The 23,498-nt window shown below is 48.3% G+C and overlaps 2 protein-coding genes across 19 annotated transcripts in view; one reads left to right on the forward strand and one right to left on the reverse strand.

The window, feature by feature from the left end:
• TLN1 (talin 1) overlaps window positions 1-17,936 on the reverse strand; it is a 38,466-nt gene extending 20,530 nt beyond the window's left edge. Inside the window, exons 1-18 of one of the 15 annotated variants that reach the window (XM_072606987.1) lie at window positions 17,847-17,896; window positions 9,848-10,010; window positions 9,395-9,492; window positions 8,966-9,095; window positions 8,706-8,858; window positions 8,312-8,454; window positions 8,030-8,157; window positions 4,379-4,439; window positions 3,612-3,716; window positions 3,231-3,386; window positions 2,721-2,822; window positions 2,481-2,557; window positions 1,805-1,985; window positions 1,597-1,710; window positions 1,386-1,494; window positions 1,022-1,230; window positions 701-799; window positions 364-414 (exon numbers count right to left, since the gene is read on the reverse strand). In XM_072606987.1, coding sequence (XP_072463088.1) covers window positions 364-414; window positions 701-799; window positions 1,022-1,230; window positions 1,386-1,494; window positions 1,597-1,710; window positions 1,805-1,985; window positions 2,481-2,557; window positions 2,721-2,822; window positions 3,231-3,386; window positions 3,612-3,716; window positions 4,379-4,439; window positions 8,030-8,157; window positions 8,312-8,454; window positions 8,706-8,858; window positions 8,966-9,095; window positions 9,395-9,492; window positions 9,848-9,977 — 2,046 coding nt within the window. In that variant the 5' untranslated portion in view covers window positions 9,978-10,010; window positions 17,847-17,896. Of the gene's footprint in view, window positions 1-363; window positions 415-700; window positions 800-1,021; window positions 1,231-1,385; window positions 1,495-1,596; window positions 1,711-1,804; window positions 1,986-2,480; window positions 2,558-2,720; window positions 2,823-3,230; window positions 3,387-3,611; window positions 3,717-4,378; window positions 4,440-8,029; window positions 8,158-8,311; window positions 8,455-8,705; window positions 8,859-8,965; window positions 9,096-9,394; window positions 9,493-9,847; window positions 10,079-11,445; window positions 11,539-16,706; window positions 16,730-16,751; window positions 16,873-17,003; window positions 17,302-17,504; window positions 17,521-17,846 lie in introns of those variants that run through there. The other 14 variants (XM_072606984.1, XM_072606967.1, XM_072606963.1 and 11 more) reach the window with 14 other exon arrangements.
• On the forward strand, window positions 17,277-23,497 carry CREB3 (cAMP responsive element binding protein 3). 4 transcript variants are annotated; one of them, XM_072607017.1, is made up of 11 exons: window positions 17,277-17,565; window positions 17,891-18,067; window positions 18,690-18,827; window positions 18,970-19,138; window positions 19,278-19,348; window positions 19,523-19,615; window positions 22,153-22,259; window positions 22,365-22,433; window positions 22,565-22,649; window positions 22,777-22,858; window positions 22,989-23,497. In XM_072607017.1, the coding sequence occupies exons 3-11, from the start codon at window positions 18,690-18,692 to the stop codon at window positions 23,282-23,284; spliced, it is 1,110 nt and encodes a 369-aa protein (XP_072463118.1). In that variant the 5' UTR covers window positions 17,277-17,565; window positions 17,891-18,067; the 3' UTR covers window positions 23,285-23,497. The 4 variants fall into 4 exon arrangements, with proteins under 4 accessions (XP_072463118.1, XP_072463137.1, XP_072463127.1 ...); XM_072607036.1 differs by lacking the exon at window positions 17,891-18,067 and having other exon boundaries at window positions 17,395-17,565; XM_072607026.1 differs by lacking the exons at window positions 17,277-17,565; window positions 17,891-18,067 and adding an exon at window positions 18,155-18,363.
• Window position 23,498: the final 1 nt, after the last annotated feature.

The raw sequence follows: 23,498 nt of genomic DNA on the forward strand, positions 1-23,498 counted from the left end.
AAAGCTTCTATCATTAGGAGACCCCCAAACCAAAGGGAAAGGTTTATGAGGCGGATACACTCGGACAGCAATGGGGGTAGAGAACTGTTCTGTGTGTGCATGGGGTGGAGGGAGGTAGCTGCTCTCGACTCTAGCTCTTCTTTCACTTCCTTCCCTGCTTGAGGGGACAAAGCCCCATTCATTCTCCTTCCTTATTCCATTTCTCTTCCTCCCTAATTTCTGTGCCCAGTTCCTCATTTTTCGTTATTTTGTCCTTTCCTCCTCCTCCCACCAGGAAATGGGGTAGGGACAGAGTGCATTTTGTCGAGTGTATACGGCTCAAGGAAGACAGAGATGAGAAGGCCCAGGCTAGGGGGCCATTACCGTGGGGGGGTCAGGGGGGAATCGAACCCCAGACCCTCTGGGCGCAAACATCTGCATGGGAAATTGGGGAAAAAAGGTCAGCTGGAGAAATAGGTGTGGAGGTAGGTTGGGTCTAAAGGGAATGGGGATTAAAGCTGTCCCCAGTGATGGGGGCAAAAGGATCACAGGTGGGAAGGACAGGGGATAAACTCATTTGCATTTTAAGGGCTGGATTCTGGGGGCCAAAAAGCAGATATTAAGGGCTCATTCCATTAGAAGCAGGGTGTGGGATTCAGGGGCATAGGGGACATTCTCCTAGATAGGGACTAGGGGTGGTATTGAGTTTGCTGTCACCTACCTGGAAGTGGGGGTCGGTGTCACTCTCTCCAATCTGCTGTAGAAGTTCTCCACTGGCTTGTCCCACATTCCCAGCAGCCTGCAGCAAGTTCTGACGAGGCTGAGGGAACCAGGTATTGGTCAGATGCCACTCATATTCCGGCCAAAAATGGACACTCGACCCTGTCCTGTGACCCATATCCAAACAGCCTGTTCCTCCATTCCTCAAAATCTCTAACCCTTAATTAACCATGAAAGTGGCTAACTAGGTACCAAATACCAATTCAGATATGACCCAAGCCCACGGCCCACCTTATGCCACCCAAGCCTTCCAGTCCCTGACCTCAGCACTGGCTGGTTGGGCACTTCGCAGCAGTTCTGACACAGCCCCTGCCAGGCCTTTGGCTGCCTGCAGCAGGGGCCGCCCACTTCCCCCCTCATCTTCCAGCAAAGCGGCCAGCATCTTTACACCTCGGGACATCTCAGTCAAGTTGGAGGAGATTGTAGTCACTGCACAGCCCACTGCTGTGTAGTCAGTCTCTGCAGGATCTCCTAGAGTCAGAAAGGAGAATGTGTAAGGGACAGAGCAGTCAGCAAACTCACAGGGAGTGGCTGAAGTTGTGAACACTGTAAGATCTGCCCTTTTTCATCCCCAGCTCCACTCTATCACACATCCAAGCAGGACTAAAAATCCTTGATCATCATACCTGCAGTCAGATTCACTACGGAGGCAGTGCCAGCTGTGATGGCATCCACTTGAGAGTGGATCTCATGTTTTGACTCATCCATCTTGTTCTTACGCCAGGCCTTGGATGCCTGAGCAAGAGAACAAGAGAAAGAAACACTATGGCCCCCATCCCCACTGTTGGAATTCCAGCATGCCCACCCCTCTGTTCCCAGGCCCCTCCCCACACTTACAGCATCCTGGCCAAGCGGGGGCAGAGTCTCAAAGTCGTCCAGGGTGGCCTGGGCAGCCTGCACAGCCTGCATGCTGGAGTTGATGGTTCCAGTAAGAGCCTGTTGGGCTGAGGTCTAAGAAACAAGAAAAAGGAGGGAAGAAAAGCAAGGGAGGTGAGGCAGGGTTGGGGTGAAGCCTGCAAGGAGCACAAAACAGGGATGCTCTTACCAACGGGGGCATGTGCCCACGGTGCATTTGGCCGCTGGTGATCTGCTGCTGAGCAGGTGGCATGCTACCCGTCTGGAAGTTCTCAGGGCCAGAACCTCCAGTGCGCATGATGGCAGGCAGGGCTACAGAGCCATGCTCTACCCTTCCTATCCGGTTATATTGCTGCTGTAAGACGGTGGACCTGAAAAGTGGGTGAAGGAAGAGATAATAAACTTTTGACTTACACCTCACATTCCATTGTATCTAGGCAGGAGGCATGAGCTAAGAAACTCAGAAAATACTTCTCATCCTTCCAAGTTATACTGCTCTTATATAACTGATCACTGCAGCTAGGGACTTGAGTGGTACAGGGTTCTCACCTCTGTCTCTCATTCTTGGTTATATTATCACTGAAGGGCTGAAATTTAGGGAGACAAGTTGGAGATAATCTCAGGTAAAATACACAATCTCCCTCCCACCCTTAACCTCAACCGACAAATCTTCTCACTGCAGCCTGTACCTGTGCTATAGAGGACATCATACGTCAGGAAAGTGCTGACTTCAATAACTTCCAAGGACGTTTCTGACTCCAACACTGTGACTATGATCCTAGGGACCAACCTTCCTACAGCTGCTGTAGTCATGCCTCTCCCCTAAAAGATGGAGTTTCTCCCCCAAACCTTGCCCCATTGCATACTTCTTGGGAGACACTGAGTCCTCCAGCATAGTAGATTCTTCATCTCCTTCTAGACCAAAGTGATCCTTGCTCTTCTTCTGCAGGGGAAGAGAGGTCAGTTAAAGAAGGGGGAGGGGAAAGGAAGCAGGGGTCTTCTTTTCTAGCCCCAACCAGTCTGGTTCCCCAAGATCATGGGCTTTCTGCCTCCTAGAAGAAGATAGAAGACTCAGGTTCATGGAAGTAAGGGTATGAGGTCCTCACCTTTTTAAGGATAATGTCAATATAACCAGCAATGAGTTGAGCAATCTGCTCTCCTTCTGTTGTCTGCACTGAGTAGTAGCCATCCTGGTAATCTCCAAAGTCCTGGGGGCAGAATGTGGGTGTTCAGGAGAGGCCCTAGGTATATACAAAGTAGGAGAAGACAGGGTGGGGGACTCCTCCAATCTATATAGGATGTGCACACCTCTCCTGTGCTGGGAGCACGGACTTTCTCACTCCCTGGAACTCACATGCACCCACCGAGGGGAATGCTGCCTTCTAGTCTAATTGTCCTGCCTCTTGATGAAGCAGCAAAGGCTGAACTCAAGCAAGCCATGAACCCTATGTCTCTTCTCTACTTTCCAGGGTTGAGCTTTACAGCAGTGATCCACCTGAGACAGGGATGGACCCAATTTGGCCCACTTCTCGCAGGTGTTCTCCCCACGCCCAGTCACCCTGAGGCTTTCCTCTGTGGGTCTCCACAGATCTCCTCTACCTTGAACAGCTCCTCACCAGAGTGAAGCTCTTTGGGGAGGCCGCCCAGCGCTTGATATTCGTAAGGTTCCACTCCTGGATCACTTCCTTGGTCTTCTCATCCACTCGCATCACACACTCTTTGGTGATGCCCAGCAGCCGAGGAACCAATTTGTTTTTACCCTTCATTTTCTCCTGGCAAGAGTCAGAAGGGCAAGCAAGAGGTCAGACGCAAAGCCGTGATGGAGGTGGAGGCAGAGCAACAAGCAGAGTAAAAAGGGAGGCTCTGTGGAGAGCAGGACTTTGTGGGGTTGGAGTTGAAAGAGAGGGAAATAAATGACTGGGAGTTTCCCAACGATAAGGAGGGTAAGCCAGAGTGGGAAATCAGTCATGCAATGGAAACAAATGTTCAGAACTGACCTTGACCAGGAAGAAGGAAACACCGTACGTCTTGAGAGAGCGGGCAAGCTTCACATAACGCACCTTTGCTTCAATCTCGCTCATCTGCCCGCAATTCTTGTGGGCCTAGGGGCATGGGGAAATGAAGGGTGATGGCACAGGGGAGAGTTGGAAGGTTTGGAGGGAGGGAATGCAATAGGAGGGAAGGATGTTTTAGGGACATGGCGAGGGATTGATGGATCATGGAGAGCCAGGATGAGGAAGACAATGGTATGAAGTCAGAGAGTCAGAGAGTGAGAGAGGTGTAATGGAGACATGAAGGTTGATGGACCAGAAGGGAATGGCCAAAGAGCCTGGGTGCGTTATGTGGTGATGGACAAAATATATGTGAGTGGGAGTAGTTAGGGAGTGAGGGAAAGGGTTATGCAGGGATAACAGGTAAGAGGGAAACAGTAAACCTGAGGGGACAGAAAGAAGGCCTGAATGCGTAGTCTCATGAGGTATTCATTATCCCACAGCTTTCCACTGGCAGTGCTTTACACTTTTCAAAGAGCTTTCACTTACATTATCTCTTTTGATCTTTCAACAACCTCACATAGGCAAGTATTATTAACCTCATTTTATAGATGGGAAATTGAGACATAGACAAGTTAAGTACCTAAGATCCCATGGTGGAGTAGGAAGTAGAAGTTTAGGTCTGCTGCCTTCTAAAGCTATGGGGCCCAGAGGTGAGTTCAGAGGAGGGTGAGGGGCAGGCTAGGCCCTTCCTCACAGTCCTCCCCCCTTACCTGAAATATCTTGCGCTCTCCTTTCTGCTTCACATATTCCTTGGGCAAGAAATCTTTCAGGCTACAATAGAAAAGGTGGGGCAGGGGGGTTGGTCAGTCAGAAAGAGGGGCAGGGATGGGGGATAAGCTGTTGGACTGGGATCTATCTGTGCATGTGAGGAAAACATTTTAAAATAGTCTTTCTTTTTGAAGAAACAACACAGACTGGGCCTGGGAGTCAGTCAATAAACACTTATTAAGCACCTACCATGTGCCAGGCACTGTATTAAGCACGAGGGATACAAAAAAGGCAAAAGATGGTCCTGGCCCCTCAAGGACTTTACAATCTAATGGGGGATTCAAGAAGCAAACCAACATGGACCAAGAAGCTATACTTTGGATAAATAGAAGGTAATGAAAGGAGGAAAGGCACCAGAATTAAGAGGGGTTGGGAAAGGCTTCCTGTAGAAGATGGGCTTTTAAATGAGACTTAAAGGAAGCAGGCAGAACAAAGGTTTGAGGGACAGCAGAGAGAATGCCTAGAGCTGAGAGAGTCTTTGTTTGTAGAGTAGCCAGGGGGCCGGTATCACTGGATTAAAGCATATGTGTTGGGGAGTAAAGTGTAAGAAGATTGGAAAGGCAGGTTATAGAGAGCAAAGCAGGGTTTTGTATTTGATCTTTAAGGCAACAAAGAGCCCAACAGGATTTATTAAGTGGGGGTGTGGTGGAATGACAAGGTTGGACTTATGCCTTAGGAAAATCACTTTGGTTTCTGAATGGAAGACTCTGAAACTTTGTGGAATTCTCTCCCCCTCCCTGCTCCAATGGTCCACTGCTGCTGCTAGCAACTATGGGCATCTGATTACCACCTCCCCAATTTAAGGGTCCAGTGTGTGGGAGAAGAGGAAAGGGAACCCAAGATGGAGCCTTTCTTAGAAAGGCGACCCAAAAATAAAAGCCTTAGATGGTTGGACAGGACTCATGAGCACAATAGGGAGTAGAGTTGGACAGTACAGTGGAGCTGAGAGAGAACAGGTCTAGATCCACTTATACTCAAGTAAACCCCTCACTACCATCCCATGTTGAGGTCTCATAATGAAGTGGAGAGGAATGAAATTTCTGAAAATCTATGTCAGCAGAATGAAAACTTTGATGGGGTCCTGGAAAGTTGGAAATACTTTAAGTAGGAACCCTGCAGAGAGTTGTGTATATATTTGCATTCTAAGGATAGGCCTAGCTAGGTTGTAGAAAGCCTCACCGCCAGAGTGCTGGCCACCTGGGATGATTTTTTTATTTAGCCACAGCAACTCATTAACACCATTTACTTAGATGTAAAAAGGGTTATAATCCATATAGGTAGGGGGAACAAACACAACGATTAAATAAGAAATTCCTCAATTATTGTACATTACAACACTTATGCTATGCATAACTTATATTATGAAACCAAGACATTTCATAATTTTCTCTGGCTCTACTTTTTTCTCATCTGTTTTCAAATGGGCCCTCACAGTAGCAAGATTTAATCCTTTTATTTTTTCCTAACTGATTCTCTGTTCCCCCTTATCACAGTGGTCCCTCACTCAATTCCCCCCACCCCCAGTTGACTCCACTGAATCCAGATGGCTCAGGAGAAGAAAGTGAGGTTGGTGACCTTGCACAGCTCTCCCTCACTCAAATCAAAGTCAACTGCAAGTCATGTCATCATCTTGACATCATGGTCCTCTTCGAGAACGAAGGACAAACACAACAACTAAAAAATTTAAGGCCACTCACCATGATCATCTTTTTCATCCTGCAAGTTCTTAATATAATCTATTTCTTCCTTTTGGAACAACTGCTGTCCTCTTGATCCTGTCTTTTTCAGCAGATTGCACCCACAACTATCTCCCTTCTCTAATCTTCAATTTGTCACTAACTACTTGTTCCCTCCAAGTTGCCCAGAAGCATACTTAGGTCTTCACCCTTTTAAAAAAGTCATCGCTAGGCCCTATGTTCCCTACAAACTACTGTCCTATATATCTTCCTCCCTTAATCAGTCAGCTTCTTTGAAAAAGCTGTCCACCTTTGTTGCCTCCACTTCTTTCCTCACAATTTCTTCTAAATCCTCTGCAATCTGCCTTATGACCTCATTTCTCACCTGAAATTCTTCTCTCTAAAGTTAGCAGTGACCTCTTTATTGCCAAACATGATGGCCTTTTCTCAATTCTCATTCTCTTTGACCTCTCTGCAGTACCTGACACTGCTGACTCCTCTTCCCCCTAAATACTATTTAGTTTCTAAGTTTTCACGGCACTGTCCTCTCTTGGCTCTCCTCCTATGTGTTCGACCATGCCTCAGTTTCCTGTGCTGGATCACCACCCATGTTAGGATCACTAGCTGTGGATGTCTCTCAAGGCTCTGGCCTACAGCTTCTTTGGTTCTCTCATCAGCTCCCATGTGGTGAACTACCTCTAGACAGATGACTCTCAGATCTGCACTTCTAGAATTGAGCACCAGTACCATATCCTAGCAGACATTTCAAACTATATGTCCTGTATGTATCTTAAACCCAACATTTTCAACAGAGAACTCATATTTTCCCCTAAACTTCCTTCCCTTCTGAACTTACCTTTTCTATCAAAGGTACTGTTTAATTCTTCCAATCACCAGGGTTACAACCTTGATACTTCACTTTTCCCTTACCCCACATATTTAATTAGCTACCAGATATGGTCATTTCTGTCTCTCCCATAATTCCCTTCTCTTCACTCTCATTATCACTACCCTAGTTTACAACCTCATCACCTGTTGCTTAGACTACTACAATAGCACCCTAATCGTACATCTTTTGTCAAGTCTTTCTGCATTCTAACCCATCTTCCCTATAGCCCAAGTGATTTTCCTAAAGCACAAGTCTGATCAAGTCACCCTATAATGCAGCAAACTCTAGTGGTTCCCTAATACCTATAGGATCAAATAACAACGTCTCTGTTTTGTATTTAAAGATCTTTACCACACAGCCTCTGTCTACCTTTCCAGAATTATTACATATTAAGTCTTCTTACCTTCTATGGCTCAGCTAAACGGTCTTCACACGGAGCCTCATACGCAGCGTCTACACCTCCCTAACAGTGTACTTGGGCTATCCATTATGTCTAGAATTCATTCCTCTCTTTCTTTCCCTCTGCCTCTTGGGATTCCTGACTTCCTTCCAGATTTGGCTCAACTGCCACCAAGGCACAAGGAAAGATCTCATGCCTTGGATGTTACTGCCTCTCCACCACCTGTGACCTTATATCAAACACATGTGCATATTGTCTCTCTTGTTTGAATGTGAGCTCATCTTTTTATCCCTAGTGCCTATCCCAGTGCCTGAGTGCCTAGCATATAAGAGGCACTTAATCAAGGCTTGTTGATTGACTGAATCCTTATAGTTACTATAGCTATATTACCTTGAAAAGGTTATAGGTAAGAAAAAGACAGGGAGATTATATTTCTTTTTTTAGGGATCCCCCCTAAAAAAACTGTATTTGGAAGCCATCTGTGGTAGCAGGTAAGAAGGGAGCAAGAAGGCCCATCTCTGAGTCCAAGGGAGAGAAAACTCTAAAAGGGAGGCCAAACAATGTTTGAGAATCATTCATGGTGGGGAGGGAATACCTAACATCAGAGTAGAGAGTACAGGTGACTTACTCAAGGAAGCCAGGCTTATGCTTCTGCTCATTGTGAGGTCCAAATTGAATTTGGCATTGGAAGCCAGCAAACTCACAGGCCTTGTCAAAGGAGACAGGGTGGGAGCCGTTCAAAATGTCATCTCGTGCCTGAAGAATACAACAGGGTGTTCAAGTTGGACCTCAAGAAGAATCTGTTTGGGTCAGAACTTTTAGCCTAGAAGACATTGACATGCCTTCCTATATAGCACCACTGCTATCTTTGCATCCCCCTTCCCCACCAGCTCTGCCCCCATTTTCACACCTGAACATAGAGGAGATTCAGCTGTACAGGGTCCCGGGAGTCCACATTCTGGTCTGAGTAGAAAAACTTTCTTCGAAGAAGCAACGTTTCATGCTCTTCTACACCTTGTTCCCTCAGTGTCCGCCCATGGTCCAGCCAGTTCACTGGAGCAAAAAGATACCCCCTTTTCAGTAGTGAGACCTATGATAATCATTGGAGCCCTCACTGACAGGGTGGCTCAGAAGTATAGACGGTCCCCTACTGATCCAGTTGCCCTACTCCTTCCTACCTCTAAGCCACTTTAACCCTTTATTGCTCTAGCTGCCTTTCCCTACCTGTCCAGATGCCCCCCCAGGAGCTGCTCCCTTACTTTTCCTTCTCCTACCTCTCCAGGCACCCCTCCCCTACTGCTCACACTCATCATCTGTATGTAGTTTCTGCTTCAGCTTCTCCATTTTCTTCTCATCCCGCAACAATGTCTTATCCTTCCGAAGTGTTCCTGTCACCTCCTCTTTTTTCTCTTCCAGGAGCTCCCGGACCAGGGAGTATTCCTCATGGTTTGTGATACCTGGACAGCGGTGTGTTTAGAAGGGTGAGGGGGAGGCTGTAGGGGTGGCAGGTGGCCACCCTAAATGCCCTTATTTACCCTCTGTTTTCTCCTATCCACCCTCTTACCAATGCGGGCACAGATAGTCATAAGCATATCGGTGACTGTCTTAGAGTCATCTACCATGATGGTCTTCACGGCTCCATCCAGCATTCTGATCTTCAGGGGCCGCTGCTTCTTTCTATACTCCATAGTGTCCTAGGTGGGGCCAGAGAGGAAGGCAGCATCTTAGGCTGGTGGATGGGGTGTTGGAGGGAAAGCAGGAGACAACTTTTTGGTTGTTTCAGTATCCAAAATGTGAGAAACAGTTTGTACAAAGGGGACCAAAGAGGCAATAAGTGATCACAGATCAAAACAGAGTTCAAAGACAGTTATGCTCCCTGCATAAGGAAATGGTCAAAGCCTGGCTCTGGTCAGGTTTGCAGTGGTCAGAAGGGGAACTAGAGACAGGGTTGTAGGGTTTCAAAGACAAAGGTTTGGAAGTCAGAAATACTCACTCCATTTCGGAGCATGTAGTAATCCAGGGCCTTTCCAGCTTCTAGCCAGATACCCTTTTTGGGGTCATCATCCGACAGAAACAGCCCAAAGTCATTTGCTGGAAGAGAGCATTTGTTAATCCAAGCTAGACCCACCTAGAATTCTCCACCCTTCATCCCTATGCCCAAGATGGTCCTACAACCCAGAGGGTTCCATGGTGTACTACAAACCCTTACAGTGGTAGGCTGTGGTTTATTGCCTGCCCCTAGAAGACATCACAATCCCACACCAGGAATAGAGCAATAGTATGGTCAGGGGAAGGAGAGTCCAAACCCTTCCTGCTTAAAGGACGGTATAGGGGAGCCAAATGAAAAGGGACTGGTCGGGTCTTATTAGGAGAGGAGCTGTATAAAGCTGTCCCAGAATTTAGTCCAATGTCCCTGCTTTCCCCCATCCAGTGCCTAGAGACTCACGAGGGCCAGCTAGGGCTTCTGGGATTCGCTCTCTGATGATTCGGCAAGCATCGTAAACCATCGTAGATGGCTCAAACTGCATTGTCTTCACGACATTCCCAATGCTGATTTTCAGTGACAGTGCAACCATGTTGGCGGCTTCTTTTCTTTCAGGCTACACCTGCTGGGTGGTGATGGGATGTCAGCTCAAAGGGTGAGGAACTCTCAGAACAGAGAGTTGGGAGGTTGAGAGATGGTGGTAGGAAAGGTGATAGAGCAAGGCAGGGAGGCTGTTTTCTTTAAGAAGACAAAAAACCACAAATAATCCAAACTCTAAAGAAGAGTACCTTAAAATGAGCGTCCCTAGCTCTAAAACACCTCAGAAAGACAAGCCAGCCTGGAGTCTGCTGCTCAGTGTTTTGAGGGGTTAGCCCCAACATCTAGAGTCTTTGGAGGCCTTTCGGCTATTTTTTTCCCATTTTCCCGCCTCCCATTTCTTTCTCTCCTCTCTCTTTAGCTTTTGTTCTCCATGTCCTGTCTTTTGTTTCTCTTTCCCCCTTTGGTATTTTTCCTTCTTTCCTCCCTTCCATGGAGCTGTAGAGGAGTGTGAAAGTCAAGAAGTTGTTTAATTCAGGTCTGTTGGCTTCAAAGAGTGACTACATGTCACCTGCCCCTGGTACCCTCATGTTTCACCCCTCAGCACACTGTCAACACTTCTATCCCTCCCAAATTCCTAATCCAATCTTCTAATGTTTTTCTCTTCTCACAAATCTCAGGATGAGAATCAAACATGCCCCTGGGGAACCAAACATGTTTGGTTTTTCTGATGTTTAAGTCCTTTCCTACAGTTCACTTGGAAGCTACCTGCTGTTATAATCCGAACCTCTGTCTTCCACCTAACTTGGTTCCTCCAAACTTTCCTTGAGGTCTGATTTTTTTCATGCCTTTCTTCTTTATCCCCTCTCCCTTGACCGTTTTTTCTTTTTCTAACAGTTTGGACTCAAGCAGATCAGGGGCAGCAAGTAGCAAGTAACACAAGGCTCTTTTTCATATGGAAAAATCTTCCTGGCAGCCAGTGACATCACCAAATTCTGTGCAGTGATTGGCTATCTCACTGCTAAAGGAGGTGTATGACCACAGGCTGAAGTAAAAATATCAATTTCCTACTGCCATGACCCCTCTCCAAACAGTTTGTAGGTAGGTGGCTGGGCAAGAAACTGGAGGATAACAGTAGGAGGATTTGGAGGTAGGGAGTTGGGGAGAGATGGAGTGCTGGTAATGATCTGGGAGAGGGAATCATGGAGGAGATAGTCTGAGAGGAAAAGTAGTAGGGCAATTTGGGGACACATAATCATGGGGGAAAGGGGAGAACTCTGGAGGGACAATGCATGATGGGGAAGAACTAAGTTTTTGGCTATTGTAGGAAACAGATTGACCAGAGGTTTCTGGAGTATAAATAGGCCAGAGGACCCTGAGGAGAGAGCCTTAGCCCTGACCTGTGCCCTCCCTACCTTCCCACCAAGATCCCTTCATCCTCTTACAGTTCCTTTTCTCCTCCCACCTTCATCACTGGGTACCATTCCCTGCATTTAGACCAACCTGGTGGTGGGGATACTGACCACACTGGAGCAATTCAGAGAAGCAGGCAGCTGGTAAAATTCAGAGCAGGACTGGGAAGAGCTCCTCATCCTGGCCTGAAAATGTGAACCCTCACGCCCCAGTTTCCTCCGGAGACACTGACTCCCCATCATTTGAGCAGGAAACCACTGAAACCTCTGGTGAGACCCCGATAAGAGAACTGAGTCATGCTCCCCTCTCTCACTACTGAATATGATAAAAGGAGGCAGTGGAAAGAGCACCGACTAGAGTCAGAGGGCTTGAATTCCAACCCCATCTCTGACAATTATTATCTGCGTGACCTTGAACATGTCACTTAACCTCTTTGGACAGCCTATGTTTCCTCATGTGCAAAATGAGGTTGGACTAACCAGTCTCTGAGGTCCCTTTCAGTTCTTCATCTATAATCCCATCATAGGATGAGGGAAGGGAAATGCAACCCTGAGGAGAGGGTCTCTTAAAGATGATTATGCCCAAAAAGCTACTTCCTATCATCCTTCCCCATCTAGCACCACCCCTTTCCTCCCCTCCCCCCCCAGGGAATCCCCCTCCCTCAAGACATTCCAGAGTCACATTCCAGAGGAGTTGGGCAATGGGGGGGGGGGATGGGGAGGTGTCACAACCCAGCATGGAATGGAATGTGTGTATGCTTGAGGGGAGGTGGGGGGAAGTGGGGTACACAATGTACAGGCAGAGCAGTGAAAGACAGGGAGAAAAAGAGGGTAGGAGAGAGGGAGATAAAAACAGGGAAAGAGAAAGAGAGATTGAGGGAAAGAGAGGGGAGATCATGTGTATATGTGAAAGACAGAGACATGGAAGACAGAGAAAGGCAGAGATAGATGAAGACTAAGTCAGAAAGTGTAGATAGGACTGGGGGAGTTATACTTAGTGTCTGTTACCAAATTTGGCCTCTGAGTCTTAACCACGGGGAGGAGGGGGAGCCCTGTGGGTTAGATGCTGACACATCCGGCCTCAGGCTGTGGGAGGCTCATTTAGGACTGAACTGGGCAAGAGAGAAGGACCAGGCCAAATCCATCTAGCTCCCCTTCTTCCATTGCCTTTTTACACGCCCTGACCTTTTCCATATGTGTGTGTATGATACCCTTTCTTTCCCATACACCGAGTTTTCACCAAATATACAGCCCTTAACCTTTCCCCCTAGTCTTCCATGCATTACTCCTACTGCCATTCAGGCAAGTATCTACTATGTAGGAGCTGTTGGGCTAAGTACTGCTGGATATGCAAAGGTGAATACAGTACAGTCCTTGCCCTCAAGGAGCTTCAACTCTAGGGGGTGTGTGTGAGATGAGTCCATAAAGAATTCTAATACCAGATCGGATATAATAATTGATACAAGAGTAATATAAAGTAAGTTCTGGGAAGGCTCAGAGGTGGGGGCAGCCTGAGAAAGTGTTATGGAGAAGACAACATTTTCTTTTTTTAACTTATGGAATAAAGCAGCATTTCCATAACAGTGTAATAACAAAAGATGCCTGAACACGACACTGCACATCTGTGATGTTTATCTGGCTTATTCCTTCCAGTGGGGTACACAGAAGGTAGAGACTGACAGGAGCGAAGGCTGGAATCTAAAGTGCTATAAAAGAGTAGTGGAAGATTAATGATGACAGGAAAATGGGTAGAGACAACTGACTATATAAGAGGATGGTTTAAGGACGTACATAGGGAAATTATAAGGAAAAACCCGGGGCTAGATTGCTGATGGCCTTGAATGCAAGACTAAACATGGACTTTCTAGAGTAGGTAACAGGGAACCCATAAGGGTTTTTAAGTAGTGGAATGACATCATTAATGCTATGACTGGGAAGACTGCTCTGAGGATGGTGTGCAGGCCGGATTAGAAGGAAGGATCTGCTGGAGGAAGGGAGACCAGTTGGGAGATTACTCTGACCTAGGGTAACAGTGGTGGTTAGAATGGGAAGGAAAGGACTAATGAGTAACACTGTAAGGAGGGAGGATTGAGAAGATTTGTTGGGGAGGGGCAAGGGAAGAGTCAATGATAACTCTAAGTTTTTGAGTCCAAGTGATTACAAAAATACTGCTACCCTTCAGAAAATTCAGCAAAGCTGAGGAGGGAGAAGCTGATTTGGTAGGAAAGATGAGTTCAGCTTTGAACTCAGCCCATGGGGCAGCTGGGCAGATACACCCAACAGACAGTTGGACAAGCAGAACTGCATCTTGACTGAGAGGTTAAAGCTTCTCTTTGTAAACACACCAACCTCCTCCTACATAGAAATACTCTGCTTTCCCCTCCCCCTTTTCTCCTCACAAAGTTGAGGACTCAAGAGACCTTGGATTATCCAGCTAGATCTCTTAAGGGGGATGGTCTGAGGCCAGAGGCTGGGGAGAGTATAATACATTAAGTGGCTGGATTGGCCTTGGGGTTAGATCACAGTGCAGTGAGTAGGTGGCTTGCCAAGGGTAGAAATGATATCAGAATATATATAGTCAATTCCTTGGCCAAACTAGGAATGAGATCAGGGTGGGGTCAGTGGCTGGGCCAAGCTCAGGGTAAGACCTGGGTGTGGTCAGTGGCCAGGCTGGGGATGTGATCAGCAGAGACCAGCTTCCTTCTCAGGCCTCATTTCCCTTTTTCTTGTTGGGGAGGGAGGAGGAAGATCTATGAGCCGACCAGGGAACTGGAAGAAGCTCATAACTGGGGAATTGCCAAATTGAAAGAGTAGGGGAGCTCAGAGCATATCCAGGATTGAGGGACTCAGCAGATGGTAAGGGACCCAGGGGGAAGTTAAGTTGGTGGGAATTTTTGCTTAAAAAAAAAATAAACAAAAAAAATAGATACACAGACATGGGGGTGGGGTGGAGTGGTGGTGGTCAAGGAGGATGTGAAAAGCAGGAAGTCATAATCTCCCACCCTCTTGCCTAGTCAGGCCCAAGGGAGGGGGATGGGAATTAAGTGACTAAGGAATGAGGGAAAAATGGGGTTGAACTTTCTGGGCACAAAGCCATTCTCAAACATACCTCATTTTTTATTACCTCAGGGCTGACCAACCTACTCCCCACCCCACAGACAAATTGGTAATACTTTTCCAAATAAGAAGGCAATGAGTCCTTGCCCTTTCCGTGCCACCAAATACTTCCCATTCTATCCCTCACACCACTTGGGAAGCACTGAAACCACTGACTTTGGGTATGGAATGGCCTTTTGCTAGAATCTGAAACCCTGTTACCATGGACACTAAGTCAGAAACTAGAAGTAAGAGTCTGGAGCAACAGTTCCCCACTCAAAGGGGATCTTGATGCTCTGATAACTACAAATGAAATGAGGACAAATGGTCTAAATTAGGGGAATTAAACTCAATTCGTGATTGAGGCACTGCTGTAGGCCACGATCTTTCAAACTGACCATGATCCTAAGCCTGAGTTCAGAATTTAATCCCTGAACTTCAATACTGATTCTGATCTGATCATTGACTCACTCTTACCCTGACCCTTAATCCTAAACCTTTGGACTTATTTCTAGCCTAGTCCAAATAGCTAACTCTCTTTCTGATTCCTAACCATTTAAATCTAATGCTAACCTATGACTAACCAAAACATTCAACCCAATTCCTGAACCCTAATGCTGACTCTGAAAAAAATCACTGACCTTTAACTCTCATCTCCTTAACATTAACGACTTCAAACACTGACCCTAAGTGGAAAATCATTATTTAGTAGATATTCCCAATGGCCTACCAATGATGCCTGAACCAATCACTGACTACTGACGTCTATCCTTAACCCTTACTCACATCCTTTCATCCTAACAATGATCCCAATTTTTGGATCCCTGATCAAATCTAAACTCTATTTGGCATTTAGAGTTTTTACCTTTTCAGTCTTTTCTCTGTGAACTCTACCACGCAGCTAGCCTGGTCTCCTAGCTGTTCTCCAGTTTCCTTGCCTTTTCACTGGTTGTTCCCCAAGCCTGGAATGCTCTATCTGCTTACCTCCAACTCTTAAGTTTTCTCTATTTTCTTCAAAATTCAGCTCAAATTCCATTTTGTGGTGTAGGCCTTTCCAGATTCCCCTAGCTGCTAGTAATCTCCCCTCTCAGAGGTCTTCCTACTCACTCTATATATCTTCTTTAGGTACTTATTTCATGAAGCTTCCTCCTCAGAATGTAAGCTCCTTGAGGGCAGGAACTAGATTTTCTTTTTTGCATTTCTTTGTATTTTTCATTGCACAAAGTCTGGCACACAGCAAGCACTTATCAAGTGCTAGTTGACTCATGGTTGGCTAACCGCCCTCCACAAACACCAATGCCATTCCTAATCCCTGAAGCCTAATTTGATTCTTGGAAGATAAATTCATCCGTAATGCAGACCCGAAACTCAAGTGCTACCCCTGACTTTTAATTTGATTCCTGACTAACCCTTTCCAATTCTAAACCTATGATCCTACAATCCCCAACACTGACCCACAAACTAATCCTGACTATCCAAACCTGTGAATCCTGATGCTATCCCTAATATTAGCCGTAACTTGCCCTCTGTATTCTAACAGTGATCTAAAAAACAAAAATCCTGAGTGTAGAGCTTGCCTATTTGTCATGAGCCTAAATCTTAACCAGGTTGCCCTGATTTCCTTCAAGCCTCAGCTCAAATCCCACCTGCTTGCCCTCTCACTGCACAATGCCTCGCTCTGAGATTATCCTCCATCACTCCGCACTATTTTGCCCGCACACAGACGTCTGCACGCTGTCTCCCCTATCATACTTCGAGCTCCTTTCGGGCGGGGACGCTGTTTTCGCCTTTTTCTGTGCCTCCAGGGCTTGTCACAGCACCCGGCAAGAAGAAGCGCTTCCATACTTGTCGCCCCACAATCTCAATAACCAGTAAGGGCCAGCACATCTCTCCTGTTATCCTCAGGACACCTCCAACGTCCATCGGATACTCGGCTCCAAATTCCAACCCCATTTAACTCGAACTTCCCCCAAACCTGGGGCGCACCTGAGCCTGCATCTCCGAACCTACCCGGCCAACGCCAAACCCAGGCACGCCATCCCGGCTCCGGACCCCGCAGCCCGGACCAGCGAACACCCTCCCACCCGGCCTTGGAGCCCTCCCGATCTGCCCCACCCCACCCCGCTAAGCCCAGCCGGGTCCCCCGTCCTGGCCCGCCTCACCTCCCCCGTCCCCACGATCCGCTCCCCCCTATTCCCGAACCCCAGCTTTACAGCCCAGGCCCGTCAGCCTCGCCCCGCTACCCCATAACTGTCGCCCCCCAGCATCCCGGGTACCACAACTCCGCCCGCCAAGCAGCTGGACAAGCAGGATGGACACACCCGGACCCTGACCTCTCGGGCCAAGGAGGGAGCCGGCGGCGGCGCCCACCCTGACCGCCCTGGCTGCGGACCGAGGCTGCGGCCTCCGCTCGACCCCTGCCTTCCCCCCTCCCCCTCCCCCCCCCCACCCTCCGCCGCGGCCGGGCCCCCTCCCCCGGATCCAGTCCCCTCCCCCCGCCCGGCCCTGCCCCTTCCCGCCGCCGTCCCGTCCTTCCTGGTCCCGCCCCGCGCTCGGCACCGCCTCGGCCCTACCTGGGCCGTGCGGGGACCTCTCGCTCGTTGGCCCGCCCTCCAGGTCACTCACTCGTTCGCTCTCCAGGTTCCCGGGTCCGGGGTCCGGCCTCGCCCTCCCGCCGACTGACGAACTCTCCGCCACTTCCGTCCCCGGAGCGCGTCCCCCCCACCCGTGGGCGGCGCCCTGGGCCCGCCCCTCTACGGCCCTGGCTGCTGCAGGAAGCTGCTCTGGCCCCCGCTCTCTATGCCTGGGAGCCGGCCCGGAGACCCGGGCAACTTCCCCTGCAGCGAGGGCGGCGCATGCGCGGCGCGGGCCGCGGCTCCGTTACCGCGCGCAGCCTAGCGGACCCGAGGCGCACTCCGCCCCGTCTCGCTGTGCTGCGGGCTGCTCTGGCGGGGGGGCGGGGCCTCCCTGGCGGGGGGGCGGGGCCCGGGAGGCGCGCCCCGCGGGAAGCCCGCCTCTCGCCCCCTCCTCAGCCCCAGACCCGCGGAGAGCCCGGCGGACGAAAGCGGACCCACCTGTTTCCCCGAGACTTCCCGGCCTGACCGAGCCCCTCCGTCTGCAGGGCATGTGTCATGTGTGAGTCTCCCCAGCAGACCCGGGAGCTCCCCCTTCCGCCCTCCGCCCCAGGGAAGGGCCCCGCCTGCCCTCTGATGCTCGTGGGGGTCGCTCACGCCCTTCGCGTGGGCTCGGGAAAGTTGGGGACACGCGCGGACAGGGAGGCCAGCGGGAAGCCCCTGTGTGTGTGTGACAGAGGCAGGGAGGGGCGCTCTCAGCGGTCTGCGAAGGGCGTGCGTGGGTGGTCACGGGGACAGCGAACACGTCGTCACTCACACCTTTGTAAACCACCTCGAAAGTACCTGACCGCCGATTCACGTCGCGACCGCACTTTCTGTTGGTGCAGAGGTGAGGGGCCACGGGTGCGGAACGTGGTGTTTGCTCCCCGCCTGTGTTCAATGGAGGGGGCTGGTGGCTGTCAGGAAACGAAAGGCATCAATAAAACCTAAACGAACAAAGAAAACTCATTGCGTGTGCACAGAGCGGGACCGATCGACCTCAGGAACGGAAAGCCTGGCGAGGGGTACGAGGCTCGGGGATACATGACAGCAGTCGGAGTGCGGGCTACATCCGGGCGGGCGTGGGGGAACTACATCTCCCAGCATGCCGCGGCCTTCTGGCTGACGTCATTTTTGTGGTGTTGGAAGGCTGGAGCTGGGTCGGGTTTGGGAGAGGCTGTCCGGGCTGGGGAGAGACGGCCCGAGGGGAAGTAGAACCCCAAATTTGGCCAGTTCGCGTAGAGGTGGAAGGGAGCAGACGAGGGGTGGGGTTGGAAACCTGGCCGAGGAGGCGGAGAAGTGGCCATTCCAGCCCTCCAGGGTAGGTGGGAGGGCGTGCCGGTGCTCTCTGCTTTGGGGGGCGGGGTGTGTGTGTGTGGGGGGGGGGGGCTGGGGCCGGGGCAGGGCCGGGCCGACCCTGGCCCTCTGCTTCCAACGTCCCCCCTCTGGGGCTCTATGATGGGGGGCCGGAGAGAACAGACAGAGCTCCTCCATGGCAGGGACGGCTTTTGCTTTTCTTTGTATTCTCTGTGCTCGGCATATTGTAAGGGCTTAATATGAATGTTGACTGACCGCCTTTCACCTTCTACCCTTTGGAGGGGAAAAGAGGATCAGGATGCGGATGGTGATTCCTTCTCCTTCTTCTAGATGTCCACCATGGAGCCTGTCCTGGACCCAGGTGACAACGACCTGCTGGATTTCCTGAAGGAGGAAGGGGGAGATCTATGGGAAATCCTTGGGGAGAGGGAAGAGGACCAGCAGGATGATGGGATGCTGCCTCCTGAGGTGAGTAGGGGCTGGGCCAGGCTTAGCCTTGGTTGGGGTAATGGTGGTGCTATAAATGAAGAGGAGAGATTCCAAGGAGAGTTGGGACAGGAAGCTGGGAGGAGAGGAGCAAGGCCTGCTTCTGAACTAAGTGGCTGTATAGGTGCTGAATGAGTGGGAAGCAGAAGAATTCCTGATGTCTCTGCTGGGACCCCCCACCTCACCATCCCTCCCAAGTCCTCCTAGCTACAGCTTCATTCACACTGATCACACTTACTCTCTGAGCTGGAATGTACAAGGTTCCTCCCAAGATGATGTCTACATTGACCTGGGTAAGCTGGGAAAGGGGAATCATGTATGCGGGTAGGTAGTGACTGGGAAGGCAGAAAGAGGATTCTGAGGGAGGGACATGGAAAGGGGGATGAAACTAGGAGCCCAGGGCTCTTGGTTCTAATTATTTTCCTCCTGCAGATGATGATGGTCTCAGAGATGTGGCTCAAGAATCAAGGGTCTCCTTGCAGATGGAAGAAATGACACTGCAGGTATCTGGAGGAGGGGCAAACATTAATAGTAAGGGGGAGATGATCACCTCTGATAATATCAGGATGCTTTGATCAACCCCACACTTCTCTCTCCTCAAGCTCCAGATGTCTTCTTCCCACTTTATTTACTCCTTGGTCCCTCCCTGTCACATGTCATTTTCCTGTTTTCTCCAGCACGAGTTTCCTCAGTTGATACTGACAGATGAAGAGAAGAGGCTGCTACAGAAAGAAGGGTTGACCCTTCCTGAGACTCTCCCCCTTACTAAGGTGAGACTCCTTCATGGTCACGGGTATCATGCCTGGTACCATTTGAGGATGGCCATAAAAGGTCTGCTTTTCAAATTTATGGGCAACAAACCTGGGATAGCTAATGTTCCAGATGTCCGAATCACATTTCAAAATACCTCAACAGAAACAACGTGCCCAAGCTAATATGATTAAACTTAGAAATGGCAACTCCAAGTAAGTTCAAGAGGACAATTGCACAAATATAGGAAAGGGGGAGATGTTTCTTAACAATTGCTGTGAAAAAGACTTGATGATTTTAGCTGATTGCTTCAATATGAAACAGCACGGTGAAGTGGTTTCTAAAAAAAAAACTAAGACATTCTGGGAAGCATTAATAAAAGTATAGTATCCTCCAAAAGGAAGCACAGCGCCTGGAGCATAGTGAACACTTTATAAATGCTTGTTGATGAATAGGGTGGCTATAGCATTTGCTGTTAAACTGAATCTAAAAGTGATGATCAGTACGTATGAATGAAAGAATGATTAAATAAGTGCTGGAGGTACAAATGGAAGATGGCCCCTGCTTTCGAGAAATTCACCTTTTGAATAGAGGAGACAACACATACGGAAGCTTTCAGCTGCTAGTCAGATGGAAAAATCCCATGGTTAGGCTGAGTCATTATGGGTTTATTAAGAATATGATGACCAGACTAGACTCATTTCCTTTGATGGGTAGATCAGAATAATGATTTGGACACGATATCTAGATTTCAGCATGGCATTTGATAGCCTTTTAGATAAGGTGGGGAGATAGAACCAGATACAATAGTACAGATAGGTAAATTTGGAATGAACTCAGCTTGGAGGGAAAACTCCAGTGGAGTGCTCGGATGCTGTCTCCTTGGCCTTTTTGTTCAATATCGTGAAGGCACAGATGACCTCTTGACAAAATTTTCAGTGATGGAGGGATAGCTAATATTATTAGCAGGGGGCTAGTCTTTAGATCAATAACCTAAATAGTTTCAGCAGGCCTAGTTTAAGATGATGAAATTTAATAGAAATAAATGTAGTCTTACACTTGGGCTCAAAGAAATCAACCTCGTGAATTTAGGATGGGAGATATATAAAATAGTTGTTTGTCCTTCGTTCTCAAAGAGGACCATGACATCAAGATGATGACATGACTTGCACTTGACTTTGATTTGAGTGAGGGAGGGCTGGGCAAGGTCACCAGCCTCACTTTCTTCTCCTGAGTCATCTGGGTCCAGTGACCAGATATTCATCAGGATGACTGGAGATGGCTCAGAATGCAGTGTGAGACCTTGACCTTTTTAAGCCAAGGTCTTATCACATTCTCACTCTGAGTGAGATACACCCATTCAATGAATAGGCCTCTGACATAAAATAGTAGTTTACGTGAAAAGGACTTGGGTATTTTAGCAAGCTCAATGTAAGTCAAAAGTGTGACAAATCAGAAAAAAAAAAGCCAGTGATCCAAAGTTGCATTATTAGTCCTCATGTCCTTTTGCCCTGACCAGGGCACATTTAGAAGACATCATCTTCAGATCTAAGAACCATAGTTTAGGAAGGCCATTGGGAAGCTGGTGTGTGTATAGATGAATAACAGCTTGTCTTTACACATTTGGACAGTCATTAGCTGGAGGGATTCTTTTTTGTTCTTGGTCCCAGGCAATAGAATTAAACCAACAGATGACATTTACCAGATTCTGATTTAAGTTAAGAACTTTCTAATGGTATATTGTCCAAATGTAGTACAAGCTGCTTTGAGAGTTAGTATGTCCTGTCATGTCTTCAAAGATTGGATGTCCCATTTATTCGGAGTGTGGCAGAGAAAATCTGTGCTTCAGGTAGGAGCTTAAATAGATGATGTAAACCAGGGGTGAGGAACCTCTGGCCTCAAGCTCCCTAGGTCCTCAAGTGCAGCCCTTTGACTGAATTCAAACTTCACAAAACAAATCCCCTTAATAAAAGGATTTGTTCTGTGAAACTCGGACTCTGTCAAAATGCTGCACCTAAAGACCAAGTAGACCACATGTGGCCTAGAGGCTACAGGTTCCCCGCCCCAATGTAAACCTTTCTTATGCTAGGCTTTATGGAATATTATGTTCAGTTCTGGATGCCATATTTTAAAGACATGAATGAGTACAAAATCAATAAGGTGACATGGAAACCATGTCATGAGAACATTTAAAGAGGTTTATAGTCTGGAAATGAGATTTGATTATTTTAAGATGTCTGAAGATAACTCACATAGAACAATTCTTATCCTATGTAGTCCCAAAACTCAGAACTGAGACTGGTGGATAGAAATTAAAAGGAGGCAGAGTTTTTTACATTGTTAGATTTTTGGCTTAATGACAGTTGAAAGAGTTTTGAGGTAGAGGTTTTTTTTTTTGTTTTTTTTAAACACTAGACAAAGCATTAGAGCAAAGGTTTAGATGATTAGGGATTCCTACACCGGTTGAGTTGAACTAAGTCATATCTGAATTACTTTTCAAGACCAAAATTCTGTTACTGATGGATTCTCTCCTTCCTTGTTCCAATCTCTGACTCAGGCAGAGGAGCGAGCCTTGAAACAAGTTCGGAGAAAGATTCGGAACAAACAATCTGCTCAAGAAAGTAGAAGGAAGAAGAAAGTGTATGTGGGAGGGCTAGAAAGTAGGTATGTCAGGGGCTGGGGAAAGGAGAGAAGAGGATGGATGGGGAGGGGATGTCATATTAAAAGGGGGAGATGACTGAGGACATGCTGTTTCCATGGTTATTCCAGGGTCTTGGCTTGCACAGCCCAGAACCTGGAGTTACAGAAGAAAGTGCAGCTCTTGGAGAAGCAGAATTTGTAAGTAACCACAGAACAATTGGTGCCTCAGTTGCCTTATCCTCTTGGACCACTGCTTCAGTGTCATCCTCACGTCCCTCATTCCAGTTTCATTTTCCTTGTGGGTGTTTATGTGTCTTCTATTTTTTCAGGTCCCTTTTGGATCAGCTAAAGAAGTTCCAGGCTTTGGTAGCTGAGATGACAGCCAAACCCACCAGCAAGAGCACCTGCATTGTGGTAAGGAATAAAGTACTCTGACCCTACTTCCCCCACCTTTCCATACCAGCTCTAAGGGTGGGGGGAATGGGATAGGGGACAACACTAAGCATTCCTCCTTATCGCCAAATCTTCCCTAAATCCCTAGGTCCTGCTTTTCTCCTTCTGCCTCTTCCTCTTTCCTGCTATGTATCCCTCTGAGATCCGGGGCCACCAGCCAGCAACTTCCAGTAAGTGGGGCCAAGGAAGGTTAGGGTCTGGGTGTGGGGAGGGACCCTGGCCATGTGATCCTGGTGGTTTGGATTAAGTTTCATCGGCTGTCCCTTGCATTCATGACTCTTTGTGGCTGTCTTCCCACAGTACTGTCCCGTCAGCTCCGGTCCCTTCCCAGCAATAATCACTCTCTTCCTCTGGAGTCTTCTCCTTGGCCAACAGAGGAGAAATCGGAGGTCACCTTAAATCCAGCAGATGTAACTTCTCTAAGCTCAGACAATTCTTCCTCTGATCCTCTTGCTGGAACCAACGATGAACAGATTTTGAAGCCAACAGACCCAACATATTCTACCCTTCTGTCTTCAGAGGCCACAGAGAAGCAGGGCTGGGCCCCTACTACACCCACTGTTATCCTTCGAGGACGGCACTCCAATGAGATGTGATGTAGGGGCAGGAGTTAAGATGTTGGACAGACTGAGTTGGGAATGGAAAATGCCCTGAGTATCGGGGAATCACTGAACAGACAAAAGCTAAATGGTTTGATAAATATACATACTATCTCTTGATACCTTGGGGGCCCCAGGTTGTAGATAGGAATAAAGATGACATATCTGAGGCTGGCCCTCCCAGACCTGAGAATTCATATTACACTCTTAC

This window comes from Notamacropus eugenii, chromosome 1 (genome assembly GCF_028372415.1).
Source record: "Notamacropus eugenii isolate mMacEug1 chromosome 1, mMacEug1.pri_v2, whole genome shotgun sequence".
NCBI classification, from domain to species: Eukaryota; Metazoa; Chordata; class Mammalia; order Diprotodontia; family Macropodidae; genus Notamacropus; species Notamacropus eugenii.